The following is a 16076-nucleotide window of genomic DNA, read 5'->3' as shown; positions in this document are numbered from 1 at the left end:
AAACAATTTATCCTCCCTCTCAAGGCTAAAGGCAGGTTTGGGCCATTAAGGTTAATGCATTTTTACTGTAGAGCTGGATTAAAGAATGCGCTTGAATAGTCAAGATTCCCCAGTAGTGTTGGAAAGCAGCAATTAAAGACAGTAGCTTAGTGATTTCAAACAAACTTTCAGAACACTGAAGATGGGTTTCTGGCAAGAATCTACATGGCAGAAGCTTGTGCGATACTTGTCCATCTTTTAGTATCAATACAGCCAAATGTCAGTTTAGCCATGCACATCCATTAATTATTTTGTTGTATACATCAAATTTGTAAAAAAGATTAAAATAAAATAAATATTTGTTCATGGGGAAGAGCCTCAACAATGTGTAAGTCACTTTAAAGTTCAGGTTATTGTTTGATCAGATCTGGTGATTTGTTCATATGCAAAAAAAAAATCCTTGAACAAAAACAATACTTTTTACAGTTCAGTTTAGGTTCTGTCTGAAGAATGGAGACAGAAATTGCTGAGTGCAACAATTTGGTTATACAACTTTCAAACTACTCTTAGAGCTAATTAACTCATCTAACTATTCTTAGAGTTAATTAACATTGCAATTATGATTATAGATAAATTGGGGCGCTGACACCATGCTCCTACACATTGCTTTTGCATGAGAAAGAGAGTGGGAAAGATAGTGAGACCATCACATTCCCATTTTCAAATGTGGAGTTTGGTAGACCGACTTGCCAAATGTCTGAACATGGATCTTTTAAATTCATATTCAAGGTTAAACTTGAAAAATCCTTTGTACTACTGGGTTTTATTTTGTCTAATTCATGTTCAGAAAAGGATAAATTGCTTTGTTGAGGTTCTAGTAAGATGAGACCTTTGCCATAGAAGGCAAGGGGGGGGGCTATTTCCTTCAGTAACTGCCAAGTAGAACACCTCATTGGATTATGTTGGTTTAGTATCTGTCTAAAAACCCTTGAAAACAATGCACACGGAAGAAATGACAGAAACATTTGTGGAATGAATACAGATCAGTCACATGCACACAAATCTCACCCACAAAAAGAAAATCAATAAACTAGCATGGCCCCTACTTTCTAGATCTATAGGAGTCTTCACACAGGATATTATTTTCGATAATACGATATGATTTTAGTCTCTTATCACAAGTGTCAACCTTCTTTCTGAACCGCTTCTGTTTCTAGACTAGGATTAGGGCTTCATGGATTACTCCATACTCAACCTACTACTGTTTTTCATTGATCTGACACATTGATCTGATACATGGCCCTAATCTATGGTATTAAAAAGTTTCCTTGTGTTGTGGAAGAGAATGATGGACAGAAAGAGCAAAAACACAGAATATGATATATCTTTCCAGGAATCCCATTTATTTATTAATACAAATTCATTTCTTGTTTTAGTTTGCTTTTGCAGTAAGATTTTCAAAAGAATAAATGCACATGGATCTTCATTTGTAAAACTCATATTGTCTGTCAGTATTTATTTTAAAGTGATTTATCAGGGAAATGAAAATCTAAACTTTCTAAACTTTTATAATGAAGACATAAGGAACAGAAATTTAATGGATTTTGTTACTCATGTCTTCTGCATGGTTTGTTAAAGCAATGAAAAAAGAATTGCCATATTAAATTGTTCTTTTTACAAACTGTTATCCCAAACTAATTGCATTGATAACATGTTAAATTCTAATTTGTGGACAAAAAACTTGAAAGCAGATCAAATAGGATTAAAGTACAGGATATTAAATAGAAGGTATCATTAAAATATGCACTCAACCATTTCTGTGTGTTTAGATGTCTGACATTGGGACATATACTTGTGTTGCCACGAGTTCAAGTGGAGAAACGTCCTGGAGTGCTGTGTTAGATGTCACAGGTAAGCCATGGATATCATCTCAGATAGACATTATGTGAAGTCGTTCTGTAATGGTAACTTAGTTTCTTCCTAAATCTTCATGTTAAGGGTTAAATTTTACTTTATGTGAGCACATTATTATTCCCCTGCTATCTCTGCTCTCTGAGGTAGAATTTGAGAATGTGTAATAATAATATTATAATAATTTTATTTTTATATCCTGCCTCTATCTCCCCGGAGGGACTCAGGGTGACTTACATGGAGACAAGCCCAATCCAACATATATTAAAACCCCACTTAGATTAAAAACATATCTCAGTAAAATTAAACAACATTAGATCAAGATAATAACATAAAATCAACACCATTAACAACCAATAGTCTGGACAGTAATAAATACTGGAATTTGGAGGGTAGGAACTTGTGAAATAGAACTTCAGGACAGGGCAGGTGGAAAAATGCAAGGGCCAATAATAATAAGGTCTAAAAATGTGTAGAATGCATGAGAGAGGCAATCATCCCCTCCCTATTCTTTTGCCTAAAACTTCAATTCAGAGTTAGGTTGATAATCTCTCAAAGAGAAGTACAGTTCATTCTCCATGTCCAATTGATACTGCATCCACAGATACCATCACCCACGGCTTGAAAATATCTCCCTCATTCCAAAAAGCATACCTTTAATTTGCCATGTTATTATAAGGGACACCGTTTTACTACATCCTATATATAACTGGACTTAAGCATCTGATTTGATATCCATGGGGTGGGGGTGGTGTCCTGGAATCAAACTCCAGTTCATAATAGTTTTACTCTCCTCCCAAGAAGCAGACCCACCATTTTAACTAACCATGGTAGTTCTGTTGCATCTTGATCTTCATCTGCATGTCACCTCCTTCATATTACAAAATGGGGAAAGCTATAATTTAAAACAATGGACAGTGTTCATCTATGTGGACAAGCTGAGCAAGCCAGCTTTATCCATGGCTATATAGATCTAGTTGTGAAGGATCCAAATCATTTTGTTAGTTTGTTTTGCTGGAATTTTCGCCAAAGCTGGAAAAAGAGCAGTAGCTATAAAATATAGGTAAAGGTTTTCCCCTGGCATTAAGTGTAATCATGTCCAACTCTGAGGGTTGGTGCTCATCTCCATTTCTAAGCCAAAGAGCCAGCATTGTCCATAGACACCTCCAAGGTCACGTGACTGGCATGACTGATGGAGCGCCATTACCTTCCTGCTTTAGCAGTACCTATTGATCTATTCACATTTGCATGTTTTCAAACTGCTAGATTGGCAGAACCAGGGGCTAAAAGTGAGAGCTCACCCCGCTCCCCGGATTCGAACCTCTGACCTTTTGGTCAGCAAATTCAGCAGCTCAGTGGTTTAACCCATTGTGCCGCCTAGGGACTCCTATATAAAATATAGAAATATTCAAACTAGCTATCTATTCTTAGCCTGTGTATCCAAAATGGGTTTTTTAAATGCACCTTGTGAACTTACAAGATTTATATTTTAATACATTGCTTTGATTTTAAAAGCATAAAATGTAAGCATTTGTCCCCTACAGAATCTGGGGGTGCAGTAGTCAGCAGAAATTATGATTTAAATGATCTCCCTGGGCCACCATCCAAGCCTCAGGTCACTGATGTCACAAAAAACAGTGTCACCTTGTCTTGGCAGCCTGGCACTCCTGGAAACCTACCAACTAGTGCATATATCATTGAAGCATTTAGGTATGTTAACAACCTATTATCCTACCATATTGGAACAATTTTGATATCTGCATGTTGGAACAAACTCATTTTAGAGCCTTGTTAATGTTAGATAGCCAAAACATAAGAATAAAAAATGGTTGTTTGTATTAACCTACATATTCTGATGGAACATTCTGAAAAAATACTTGGTTGAATTTGCAATGATTCATACTGACTATGCTTTACTTTTTGAAAGCAATACAAACAGCAATGCCAGTATCACCGAGATCAGGATTGTTACCATTAATTGTATTATTCCAGTATTACTGGCTGCCTTTTGTTTTATAATGTGCGTTCATCATTCATTCATTCATCAACATCAAACTTGTGCAAATAAAGTAATGTTTTCTAAGCTTTGTAAAATTATCCACTTTGACCTGGATATAAACAGTACTGACATCTCAGAAGTGCCACAGATTATATTTATTAAGATATATGTAACATTGCACTGAAGGTGTAGTTCTTTCAAAAGTCTTGCCCAGTAATTATACACAGATACATAGTAGGGTTGTTGTATGTTTTCCAGGCTGTATGACTATGTTCCAGAAGTATTCTCTCCTGCTCTTTCGCCCACATCTATGGCAGGCATCCTCTGGGCCCGGACTGTGGCACAGGCGGGAGAGCATGCCAGCTGCAATTAACTGCAATGAATCACTCTGACCAGGAGGTCATGAGTTCGAGGCCCGCTCGGAGCCTATGTTTGTTTGTCTTCTATGTTAAAAAGCATTGAATGTTTGCCTATATGTGTAATGTGATCCGCCCTGAGTCCCCTTCGGGGTGAGAAGGGCGGAATATAAATGCTGTAAATAAATAAATAAATAATGCCTGCCATAGATATGGGTGAAACATCCTCTGAGGATGCCTGCCATAGATGTGGGCGAAACGTTAGGAGAGAATACTTCTGGAACATTGCCATACAACCCGGAAAACATACAACAAGCCCGTGATCCCGGTCATGAAAGCCTTCAACAACACAAGATACATAGTACTCTTCTTTTGCATATAATGTTTGGATTAGGTGTTACATTTATATTTTGCTTTAATAAAATTATTGTTGGCAGGTTTGCTCTTTTGAAAAGTATGTGTCCATAAGGTATGTTAGCCTGCTGTTTTCTCTGTTTTACAGGCATTTTCATCTTGTGTTATTAATGTTTATCACTAAAGTTATGAATTCTTTTGTGGTCCATATTAACTAATGCATCAAAATTCTTTAATAATTTTAATAATGCATTGCATACTTCTCTCCCTTCAGTTGTTTTTAGCAGAAGATTGAACCACAGCCCTGAAAATTATTTGTACTGTTTTGATCAAGTCTTCCAATATATTTTCATTTCAGTCAGTCGGTGAGCAATAGCTGGCAAACAGTTGCTAATCATGTAAAAACAACACCCTACACTGTGAGAGGACTCCGTCCAAATACAATCTACTTATTTATGGTGAGAGCTATCAACTCACAAGGTTTGAGTGACCCCAGCACCATGTCAGATCCTGTCCGAACCCAAGGTAACATCATTCTGTTTTTCCAGCAACATTGTCACAGTTAAATGTGGAACAACCATTCTTTTCCTTTACCATACATTCAGAATATGCCTTCATATCTTAGGATAACCAATAAAAAAAATCCAGGAAAGAGCTGTGCTGCTGAAGTAGATTGTGAAGGTATAGAAAATAGGTGGGGGATGTAAGCAAAAAAAATTCCCATTGAAGAGGTCTGGGCAGTAGTGAGGCTCTCTAAGGACACAGCACCAAAATATAATGATGTATTGAAAATATTGACTACAAAAATGTGTTGGATAATCCAGAACGTTGGATAAGTGAGTGTTGGATAAGTGAGACTCTACTGTATATATGTAGATGAGGGTAAGAACTGGCAAAGAAAATAAGTGGCATGAAAGGTAGAGAAAATACAAAGAGCATAGAGGAGAGGAAAACTGTTGAGAAATAGTACAGTAGTGGGAAGGTCTGGGTTTTTTTTTTTCGTGTCAGGAGTGACTTGAGAAACTGCAAGTCACTTCTGGTGTGAAAGAATTGGCTGTCTGCAATTGGCCCAGGGGATGCCCGCATGTTTGTTTGCTTTTTTGATGTTTTTACCATCCTTGTGGGAGGTCTGATAATAAAGAAGGTCTGATAATAGAGAAAGAAAGGAAGTGTGAAATGGGGGATTGCTTCACTTATGAAGAAGGATATTAAAAGTTACAAAGAAACTATCAGAAACTGAGAAAGAGTTTCTATTTTATTCAGTATTCACCAATTCAATTAAATTTAGCAGACATTAATAAAGTTATATTACTGAAATAACAAAAAATGGAAAAAAAACTTTACAAACTATCTGTTGTGAACCCAACTTTGACTATCCATGAAATAATTGGTCTTCATATCACAAGACGGTACTGTTCCATTATCCGGGTGGACTCCAAAAGGAGGGCTAGACAGAAAAGAATACTTCATTTTATTGTGGGGGGGGGGGCGAGGAGTTGAAGGAGGAAAATAATTTTTCTATTTTCGCTGGTTATTCTCCCCCCGCCCTTTTCCCATATCATAACGATGATTGTTTTGATGGCGGTGACATGGGTGGGGGGAATAACAGGAAAACAGGGGGAAATGGTTTAACTCCTTCAAAAGTGGACTATCGTTCTCTCTCTAGCATCCCCTTATGGCCTCAGCCCGGATAATGGAACAGTACCAATAAAATAATTTTTAAAAGAAATGTCGAAGATAGGTGGAGAAAAAGTGCCTGCAACAGGGGCAGGCTCTACAGGTTCTACAGCACTGGAAGACTCTACAGTCCTGATAATCCAATCTGAAATAGGTTTTGGGGGAAAGGCTGATATTTGGATGTTAAAACAAATATCTAGGTGTTGGAAAGGAAATAAATAGAACTTTATAACATAGCAAATAATGTGATGTATTTTATAACAATAGGGCCTTGTTATATAACAAAATTAATTTCCAGTAGATTCATAATGATCAAATGACTGTAGAAGAGAAGTTTAAGATAGCCATGTATAAATATGTGAAAGGATGTCATAAGGAAGAAGGAGCAGGTTTGGATTACATAGAACCGTGAAAGAACAGAGGAGCAAATGGAGCATATCTATTGAGGGAAATCTACCAATTTCTAATTGTAAGTAAACAAAGAACAAAGCAATTCTAAGAAGGCCAGACCTGGAAGGGGAAGAAAAGGACCAGAAGGAGGAGGAAGAGGAGTGGCGGAGTGGCAAGGAGCCGGCAACGCGACGTATGGCACACGACGTGGCGATGCAGAGAGGCACGCAGCGGCACGCAGCAACGCTGAGCAACGTGATGATGCAGTACGACGAGACGATGTGCTGATGCATTGTAGAGGAAGGGATGCAGCCGACGCAGTAAGGACACAGCAAGGGCGGAAGTAGGAGCAACAGTCCAAGAGTAAAAGAGCCAAAACGGCAAGAAGAAGGGAGACCAGGAGATTGGAAAGTGGTAAAGGGGATTAAGTGCAAGGTTAGGCAGTGTAAGGTTAGCCAAGGAAAAGAGGAGGAAAGGTGGAGAGTCTGTAGGGTGTGAGTAGGAAGAGTGTAGGGAGAACAAAAAGGTGCCTGAGACTAAATTATGGAACCTAAAGGTTTATACCTAGCATTGGGAAGGCCCGACCCACATGATTGTTGTTTTTGCTTTGGTTTCTCTAGTTTATAACTTTCAGTTTCAGTAGAAAATAGAGAGTAGAGAGCAGTTAAAAAGAGTAACATCAAGGGAGGGGAAAACCCAGAGTCAGCACTGGGGTCCAGAGACTGGACAGTTGTAAGGTGAGAAGAAGATATGAGTACGTCAAAATTCAAGATGGAAAAGGAAAAGGATAAGGAAAAAAGAGGAACTACAAGGAAAGACTCATTAACAGATTATTATAGATCAAAGACGTGATGATGGAAATATTAAAACTACAAACAGAGGTGATTAAGTTTCAGGAGAAACAAGATGAACAATACACCAAATTTAAGGAGGAGATGATGGAAATGAAAAAGAAAATAAAGGAGGAAATTCAAACATTAGTAAAGGAAGAAATAAGAATGATAAGAGAGGATATAGAATTAACTAAACAAGATGGCAAGGAGAGGGCTAAAGAAAGCGAAATAATTAAAAACCAACAGGGGGAACTGAAGATAGACATGGGAGTAATAGAAAGAACAATAAATACAAACAAAGTTCAACAAGAAATCCTAGAGACAAAAGAAGAGGAATTTCAATTAAGATTTCGCAATTTGCAAGAGGCAGAAAATGAAAATATAAGAGAGCTAATTATAGAAGTAGTGGCAAACATCACACAGAGAGCAAAGGAAATGATGGAAGTGAATATAGATAGATTCTATAGAATACACTCAAACTACTCCAAAAAAAATTAATACTCCTAGAGATACAGTGGTCCACTTTAGTAAGAAAAGTCTAAGGAATGAAGTCTTTAAGGGCAAAGCAAAAATCTCAACATTCTTCAAGGGAAATAAAATTGCAGTTTTAAAAGAATACCCTACATTGGTATTGGAAGGAAGGCACAAATACTTTTTTCTGACAGACGAGCTGAGAAGGAGAAACATCAGATTTAAATGGGAAAAAGAGAGGAGTTGATGGTGACATGGGAAGGAAGTAAGCAGTGGATAACAAGTGAGCCCAAAGCACAAGCTTTTTATGAAAAATATTTGAAAACAGGAGTAAGAGAAGAAAGGAAAGGAGAATATCAACAAAAAGGGAAAGGAGAAGGGAAGAGAGAGGACAGGAAAACAGGGGAGGAAGATGAATTAGTAAGACTGAAAAAAGACTAAGAGAAAAATCACCCAAAGACTTTATAAACTTAATGGACTTGGGCAAAACGGAAATGGACAGGGGGGAGGATGAAAAAGAGTCACAGAGACTTAAACTTTATTCAAACAACATTAATGGTTTTAATTGACCTAATAAAAGAAGGAACGTTTGGCAACAAATTAAAAAGGGTAAATCTGATGTAATATGTCTGCAAGGAACGCACATAATGTACAAACAGGTGACACATTTAGTACAAAATAGTTTGGAGAAAATATACTATGCATCTCATGCAGAAAAGAAAAAAAGGGATAGTGACCTACGTAAATGAAAAATTACCATTGAGAATAGCTTTCAAGGATCAAGAGGGGAGGATGCTAGGTGTCGTGTTAGAAATAGAGAATAGGAAAATCCTAATATGCAAACTTTGTGGAAACACTATACCAAAAATATTAGAACAAGAATACGCAGACCTCATATTGATGGGGATTTTAACGGAGTATTAAATGCAGCGCTTGATAAATCTAAACCTAAAGAAAAGGCCAAAAATACAGGTGCAGGAGAGTTGCCCTGAAGCTTTCTACAACTGAAAGAAGATCTCAGCTTGCAAGATATTTGTAGACACTAACATGGGAATGAAAGAGACTACACGTTTCTGTCACATAGACATCTGACATGGTCCTGAATTGACATGATTTGGGGAACCAAGTCAATAGTAACCAAACTAGCTAAATCTAAAATCTTGCCCAGTGTCAATTCAGATCATACACCTATAGAAGTGACAATAGAAAATTGGGAAAGGGAAGGGAGATAATTTAGATGGAAATTAAATGAACTACTGCTAAAAGACCCATCTGATCAGGATAGATACAGAGAGTTGTTGATAGAATATTTTAAATTTAATAAGGAAGAAGACACAACAATAGATATTATTTGGGATGCCAGCAAGGCTTACATAAGAGGACAGCTGATACAACAAAAATGCTAGAAGGAATAGAATAAGAAAATTGAAATTCTTGAAGATAGAGGAAGTGGCTAGATTAGAATCAATATTAAAAAAAAATCCTAAAGACAAGAAAACTCAATTCTGTCTAGAAATTTCTAAGAAACAGCTAGAGACTTTACAGGTAGAGGAGATAGAAGAAAGTTGAGGTTTGCAAGACAGTATTATTTTGAAAATGCAAACAAGGTAGGCAGGTGGCTGGCGAGGAAAATAAACAAAAGGAAACAGGCACAATACATCAACAAAATTCAAGAGGGCAGGAAAACCTATTACCACAATAATGAGATAAGAAATCAATTTACCACCTATTACGAGAAATTATACACAGAGGATAAAATTCCTAAAGAAAAAGTAACACAGTATTTAGGGAAGCAGGACATCCAAAAAATCACAGAGAAACAAAGGGAAATATTGAATAGAAAGATCTCTGTAGAAGAAATAAGTAGAGCTATTAAGAAACTCCCCTCAAATAAAGCACCAGGACTGGACGGGCTCACAATGCTATACTATAAAACATTTCAGGATATACTAATAATACCATTACAGAATGTAATGAATAGAATCCTAGAAGAAAAGAAAGTTCCACACACATGGAAGAGAGAAAATATAGTAATAATATCCAAGGACAAAGCAGATAACACCCAGGTCAAAAATTACAGACCAATATCGCTATTAAATGCTGATTATAAAATCTTATCTAGCATCTTAGCAGCTAGATAAAAAGAGGTGTTAGTACACAGAATAAAAGAAGATCAATCGGGCTTTTTACCTGGCAGACAGATGAAAGAGAATATTAGGAACATTTTGAATGCCATCAAATATTATGACAAGAACAATCAAAAGGAGATAGCTTTCCTATTTTTAGATGCCGAGAAGGCATTTGATAACATCAATTGGTTCTGTATGACTAAAATTCTGAGGGAAATGGATGTAGGGTTCCATTTCACAAACGCCATAAAAGTGATCTATTCCCAACAAACAGCAAAAATCATAACCAACTGATAAATGTCTAACACCATAAACATAAACAAGGGACAAGCTAGGGGTGCCCTCTTTCCCCCTCATTATTTATCTTAACATTAGAAGTCCTTCTGGAAGCAATCAGGAAAAACAAAGAACTAAAAGGACTTCGAACTAAAAATCAAAGTTATAAAATTCGTACATTTGCGGACGACCTAGTATACTTAATAGAAGATCCTTTAAAGCAATTTGATCAATGGTTAGAGACAATTGAGAATTTTGGCGATGTGGCAGGATTAAAAATCAATAGAGAAGAAAGTAAAATCTTGACAAAGAATATGCCACACAAGAAGAAGGAGAAACTACAAAAAGAAATAGAAGTAGTGAAAAAAATAAAATATCTTTGGATAGAGATAACAGCAAGCAATGCCCAACTTTATAAAAACAATTATGATAAGAAATGGAGGGAGATAAAAGAAAGAATGACAAGATGGAGGTCACTCCAGCTCTCACTTTTAGGGAAAATTGCAGCAGTTAAAATGAAGATCTTGCCTGAAGCGATATTTCACTTTCAAAATTTACCGATTTTAAGAACTAAAACTACATTAGCAGGATGGCACAAAGAAATAAGGAAGTTTGTATGGGGATGAAAAAAAGGCCAGAATAGGGTTTAAACACCTCAAGGACGATACCAGGAGAGAAGGTATGGGTCTTCCAGATTTTCAGCTGTACTATGATGCAGTGGCCCTGAGTTGGGTTAAGGACTGGGCCACTCTAAAGAAGAGGAAAACACTGGCCCTTGAAGGACAGGATCTAAACAAAGGGTGGCACAGCTACCTCTGGAGAGGGAAAATTAATAAAGAAAAATAATTGAAAATCATTATTTGAGGGCAGCGCTCATAGGAACCTGGGAGAAATATAAAAATAGATTTTATACAAAGGTACCGCTGTGGCTATCTCCACTGGAGGCTGAACACATGAGGGAATTACCAAGAGAAAGATGGTTGACATGCAGACAACTACTAAATTTGGGAAATCAAGGAATCAGTCTTAAATCGTATGAAGAGATTAAACAATTGGAACTTACAATAACATGGTTGAATTATTGGCAAATTAAGGAGAGCTTCAAAGAGGACAAAAATACAGGATTTGAAATTAAGGATACATGTTGGGACAGAATATTAAAAATAGAAACAAAAATAATAAAAAATTCTATATCAGCAGTACTTCCTTTTAGGAATTACAGACTTTCAGGTGGACCTTAATATGGAAAAGCTCTTCATATATATGGTAACGGCTGCTAGGATATATATAGCAAAATTATGGAAAATGCAAGAAATTCCCTCAATAGAAAAATGGATGCTGAGACTATTAGACATTAAAAACATGGATTTATTAACACAAACAATATCACAGAACATTTCACCAAGACAAAAGACAGATTGGAACAATTGAGACAATATTTGTTAAGGGGAAAAATCAAACTTCTATGAAATATGTTTATAAGCAATCCTAGGCTTTAGGACATATACGGATGTTTGCCGGCAATTATTCTGAGGTGAAGAAGACATACCTCGCGATGCAGAGGATCTGGAAGGGAAAAACAGTTTGAGGGGGGGGGGAGGGGTTGGGTTTTTTTCCTTTTCTTTTTCTTTTTTCTCCTCTTTTCTATCCCCCAAAATTGTTCCCCCACTTTTTATGTATATTCAAAATCATAAATAAAATATTTTTTAAAAAAGGAAGAGAGAGCAGGTTTGTTTTCTGCTGCCTTGGAAACTAAGACTTGGATGAATGGGATCAAATTACAGGAAAGAATATTCCACCAGAACTTCCTAACTGTAAGAGCTGCTCATCAATGGAACTCTCTGCCTCGGAGTGTGATGGAGGCTCCTTCCTTGGAGGCTTTTAAACAGAGACTGGATGGCCATCTCTTGAGAGTACTATGATTGTGCTTTTCCTGCGTGACAGGGGTTTGGATTAGATGGCCCATGTGGCCTCTTCCAATTCTGTTATTCTATGATTCTATGAAAAGATATTACAAGATATTTTGAAACTTTGAATTTAATGACATAAAATAGGGGGTGGACAACTGTGATGAGTGTCAACTTTGCCCCCTGCACACCTTAGCAGCCTATACCGGGGTGGAAATTAAAATTAAAACCAGGTCTCACTTCTGGTTTCCAGTATGATCATTTTTCTGTGTTGTTAAAGTAAACTGCCATTCCACATAACCACCACAGCTAAGAATCATGATTGAATGTCGCTTCAGCTTGTGATTTCTAGTTTGCAGTCAGGCAGATTTTCCATGGTTTCCATTCAAAAGGGGGGATAAGGTTAATTTGAAATAGCAATTGAGCATTTTTCTAGCACTTGGGAATAGAAATTGCTTGAAAAAGTTCAAATAAGGTATAGGTGTAGAAAGGCCCTGAATCTCACGTGGACAGTAGGCAGTCACAAACTATACTTTTGCCACCTTACTGGCATAAAAGGAGAATTGAACCATACTGTGTAGGAGATGTCTTAGATGCCATGATGGCTATATGTAAAAGTTTACTTTTAAAAGAAGGAATATAAACACATACTGAAAACGCGTTCAAATATGGATGTCTTTGACATGTCCTTATATTTTCAAACATAATTGTCCAAACTCTGGAAATTGAATCTCAGTGTTTTGAGGCAGTTTACCTTAGAACTGTACTGCCTAAGGACAAAAACAGGAGAAGATAAAAGTTTCCAATAGCTATCAGAATGAACTGTTTACATAGGGAATATTGGAGTAGATGACCATCTGGTCTAAAAAGTATTTTGTTTCTCAAAGCCTGAAGGCCATGGCTGGTCTGGATGAATCAAGCTCGGCATTGGATCTGAAGGAGCTTACTCTTTGCTCTGACTGTAATACTCGTCTCAATGAGGGATTGAGGAGTAGAACACACTATGACATGCAGACTCATGTAGCTTAAGCTTGTACTGCTGCATCTGCTGCTGTTGTTACCAGGAAGCCACATTAAACTGAGTGTTCAGGTAACAAAATATATCCTGGTGAATTAAATATTTTTCCTGAAAAATGTCACATCTGTCTCCCTAGAATAAAATGAAAATTTGTTGTTGTTTTAATCAATCTGTTCACTGTATGTTCCTTCATCAAATCCTTAACTGCAGGGGGAGGGGGTTGATTTAATTCCTGAATAATTTACTACCCTTATAATGATATTATAGGTAGACTGAGAGAAATATAGCTATCTGATACATATTTTGTCGCAATCCATCAATTACTGGTTAGATTCTTAAACCATAATGCCAGCACATGTGAAAGGAAATCACTTAAATGTACTGATTTGATTGTTTCCAAGAGGAATGTTGACATGGATACAGTGTTCTGTATCTTCCCTAAGGGATATATAATTCATGCACACACATGTGTTATGCACAAGCCATTATAAAGGTTGCTAGACAAAGAATGTTGGGGCTGTAGTTTTGTGTGAATTACTTGCACCCCCATATGGTTTATTATTTCCTGCACATCTAGTGTATACAATTTGTGTGCCAAACCAGTTTCCACACACAGAAATCAAACTCATTACATTAATAATAATAATAACAACAACAAACAAACAACTTAATTATATACCGCCCTATCTCCCCGAGGTGGCTCAGGGTGGTTTCCAGTCAAAATAACAACATACATTACATAGTTAGCAATTGAGAGACAATATTAGCTAGGGATAACTCTTCTCAAAGATTTTTTGGACACATGGAGCAGCAACATTGCAAATAATTTCTTTGCAAACAATATCCCAATCTCCATGTGTTGTTTGAAGGCTGGGAGAGTGCCTCAAATTATCTTGACCCCTTGAGAACAATCCAGAAAACAGGCTCATTTGCCTCCTGGACTCACAATGAGTACTGTGCAGGCTGGGCATAATCTTGTTATGTCAGATTCTACCTGAAAGACTGACAAAAGACTTCCTTTCATTAAAACTGTTCTTTTATTTACTTCACATTTCTGATGTAGGTCCTATTTTTGCAAGCTGTCTAGCGACAAAATGGGTTCCAGCATTTGTAGCCCTGGCAGCTTTTGTGGTATTCTACAGTTTAATGAAATTAAATAATGAATTCAGATGACACTTAGCATAATGTTTTGATGTAATTTCAAATGGTATTCTCATCCAAGACAGCCTTACACAGAAATTTGAAACTGGGGGGGGGGGGGGGAGCCTATTCACAGTAGCCATTACATAGAAAAGAAACAGTTAAAAGCACTGGTGCATAATATCATTTGCAATAGTTTTTCTGACCATAGGCTGTAGTATCGTGAAAGAACAATATCAATTTACTGTGCAAAAAAGACTGCTTTCTTCAAAAGAAACCCGTATGTGAATTTTGCACAAAATAAATCCTGACCAGTTTGTGCTACTCTTCTGGCCTCTAATAGAATGAAAACCTAATGTACAAATCCCTTCTGAACTAATCTTGCCAAGAAAGCCTTGTGATAGGTTTGTCTTAGAATCATAGAATTGGAAAGGGTCATATGGGGCATCAATTTCAACTCTAGGATCTCCACCATATCCAGCCTTAGGATCACCATAAATCAGAATTTACTTGAATTGATGCACCAACAATTTGTGAAAGGGAGACCCATTTAGTGAGCTTGGCTTTTTTGTCTTCTTATTTGCACTTTGTACAAATGCACAGGGACTAAACAAAATGTCATTTTATAAAGGAATTTGCTGTACATGTATACTTCTTCAAATTTCTACAATTTACTGTCTTTTATGGTTGTATGCAATTATTGAAGAGACATTTTAATAAAACTCTGATATAGTGTTGCAAGTAATACATCCGGTTTCAGTTGTGGGAACATCCTTTGCTGCTATTATATAAAAACTGACCTATAATCCCATGGTATATCAAAGTTATTACTATTTGAAAGTTTCAGAACTTTTTCATCATTTCCTATGATGAAATAAATGATGTAGTAAACATCATTTACATTTACTATGATTAGAAAAAGTGTGTGCTTTAAGTCTTTAATATTTCTTACATTTGTATATATACTGGAACACACTGTGGTTAGAAAAGCAAGCAGTTCTTCCATGCTCTGTTGCCTGTAATTCGGTCTCATTTACTCCATGATCTCAAAATAAACTAATTTCGCTACGAATATTTAAATTATGTTTATTAAGCTTTTCAATCATTTAATGAATTGATTATTCTCAGTGCCTCTCGTTATTAAAATAATTTATGGGTGTGTGTGCATATGTGTTTGATTTGGCAGATATCAGCCCACCAGCACAAGGTGTAGATCACAGACAGGTCCAAAAAGAGCTCGGAGACGTCATTGTGAGGCTGCATAATCCTGTTGTTTTGACCCCTACCACCGTTCAAGTAACCTGGGCGGTAAGAGTTTTGTGAAAATACATAGTAAAAGAAATACACTTCTTTTCCTTTCCTTTTTCTTTTTTGCATTATTGTTGGTAGACAGAAACAACCAAGCAAAAGCCTTTCTGTACACTTTATATATATATAATATTCTTCACTCATGTGGAAAATATCAAGCTGAATTTCAAGCTGAAGACATTGAGGCAGGCATGCCTTTAAAATATATTCTCCTAAACAAGGGCTCTATAGCTTTATTGTACTGCATTGGACATCATAACCATATGTTTTGCTTTACAATAAAGATATCATAGCAGAATGTGTGTAAGAATATGTCTTGAAGCATGCT

The 16076-nt window shown here is 36.6% G+C and overlaps 1 protein-coding gene across 14 annotated transcripts in view; it reads left to right on the top strand.

Moving 5' to 3' along the window:
- robo2 (roundabout guidance receptor 2) overlaps nt 1–16076 on the top strand; it is a 1412536-nt gene that overhangs the window by 1291525 nt on the left and 104935 nt on the right. For all 14 annotated transcript variants that reach the window (XM_062977135.1, XM_062977143.1, XM_062977146.1 and 11 more), the window contains 4 exons: nt 1809–1890; nt 3435–3600; nt 4958–5124; nt 15627–15748. In XM_062977135.1, the coding sequence (XP_062833205.1) occupies nt 1809–1890; nt 3435–3600; nt 4958–5124; nt 15627–15748 (537 nt within the window). The remainder of the gene's footprint in view (nt 1–1808; nt 1891–3434; nt 3601–4957; nt 5125–15626; nt 15749–16076) is intronic.

Source organism: Anolis carolinensis, chromosome 3, assembly GCF_035594765.1.
Source record: "Anolis carolinensis isolate JA03-04 chromosome 3, rAnoCar3.1.pri, whole genome shotgun sequence".
Taxonomy (NCBI): domain Eukaryota; kingdom Metazoa; phylum Chordata; class Lepidosauria; order Squamata; family Dactyloidae; genus Anolis; species Anolis carolinensis.
This window is presented reverse-complemented; position numbering and strand designations above follow the sequence as displayed.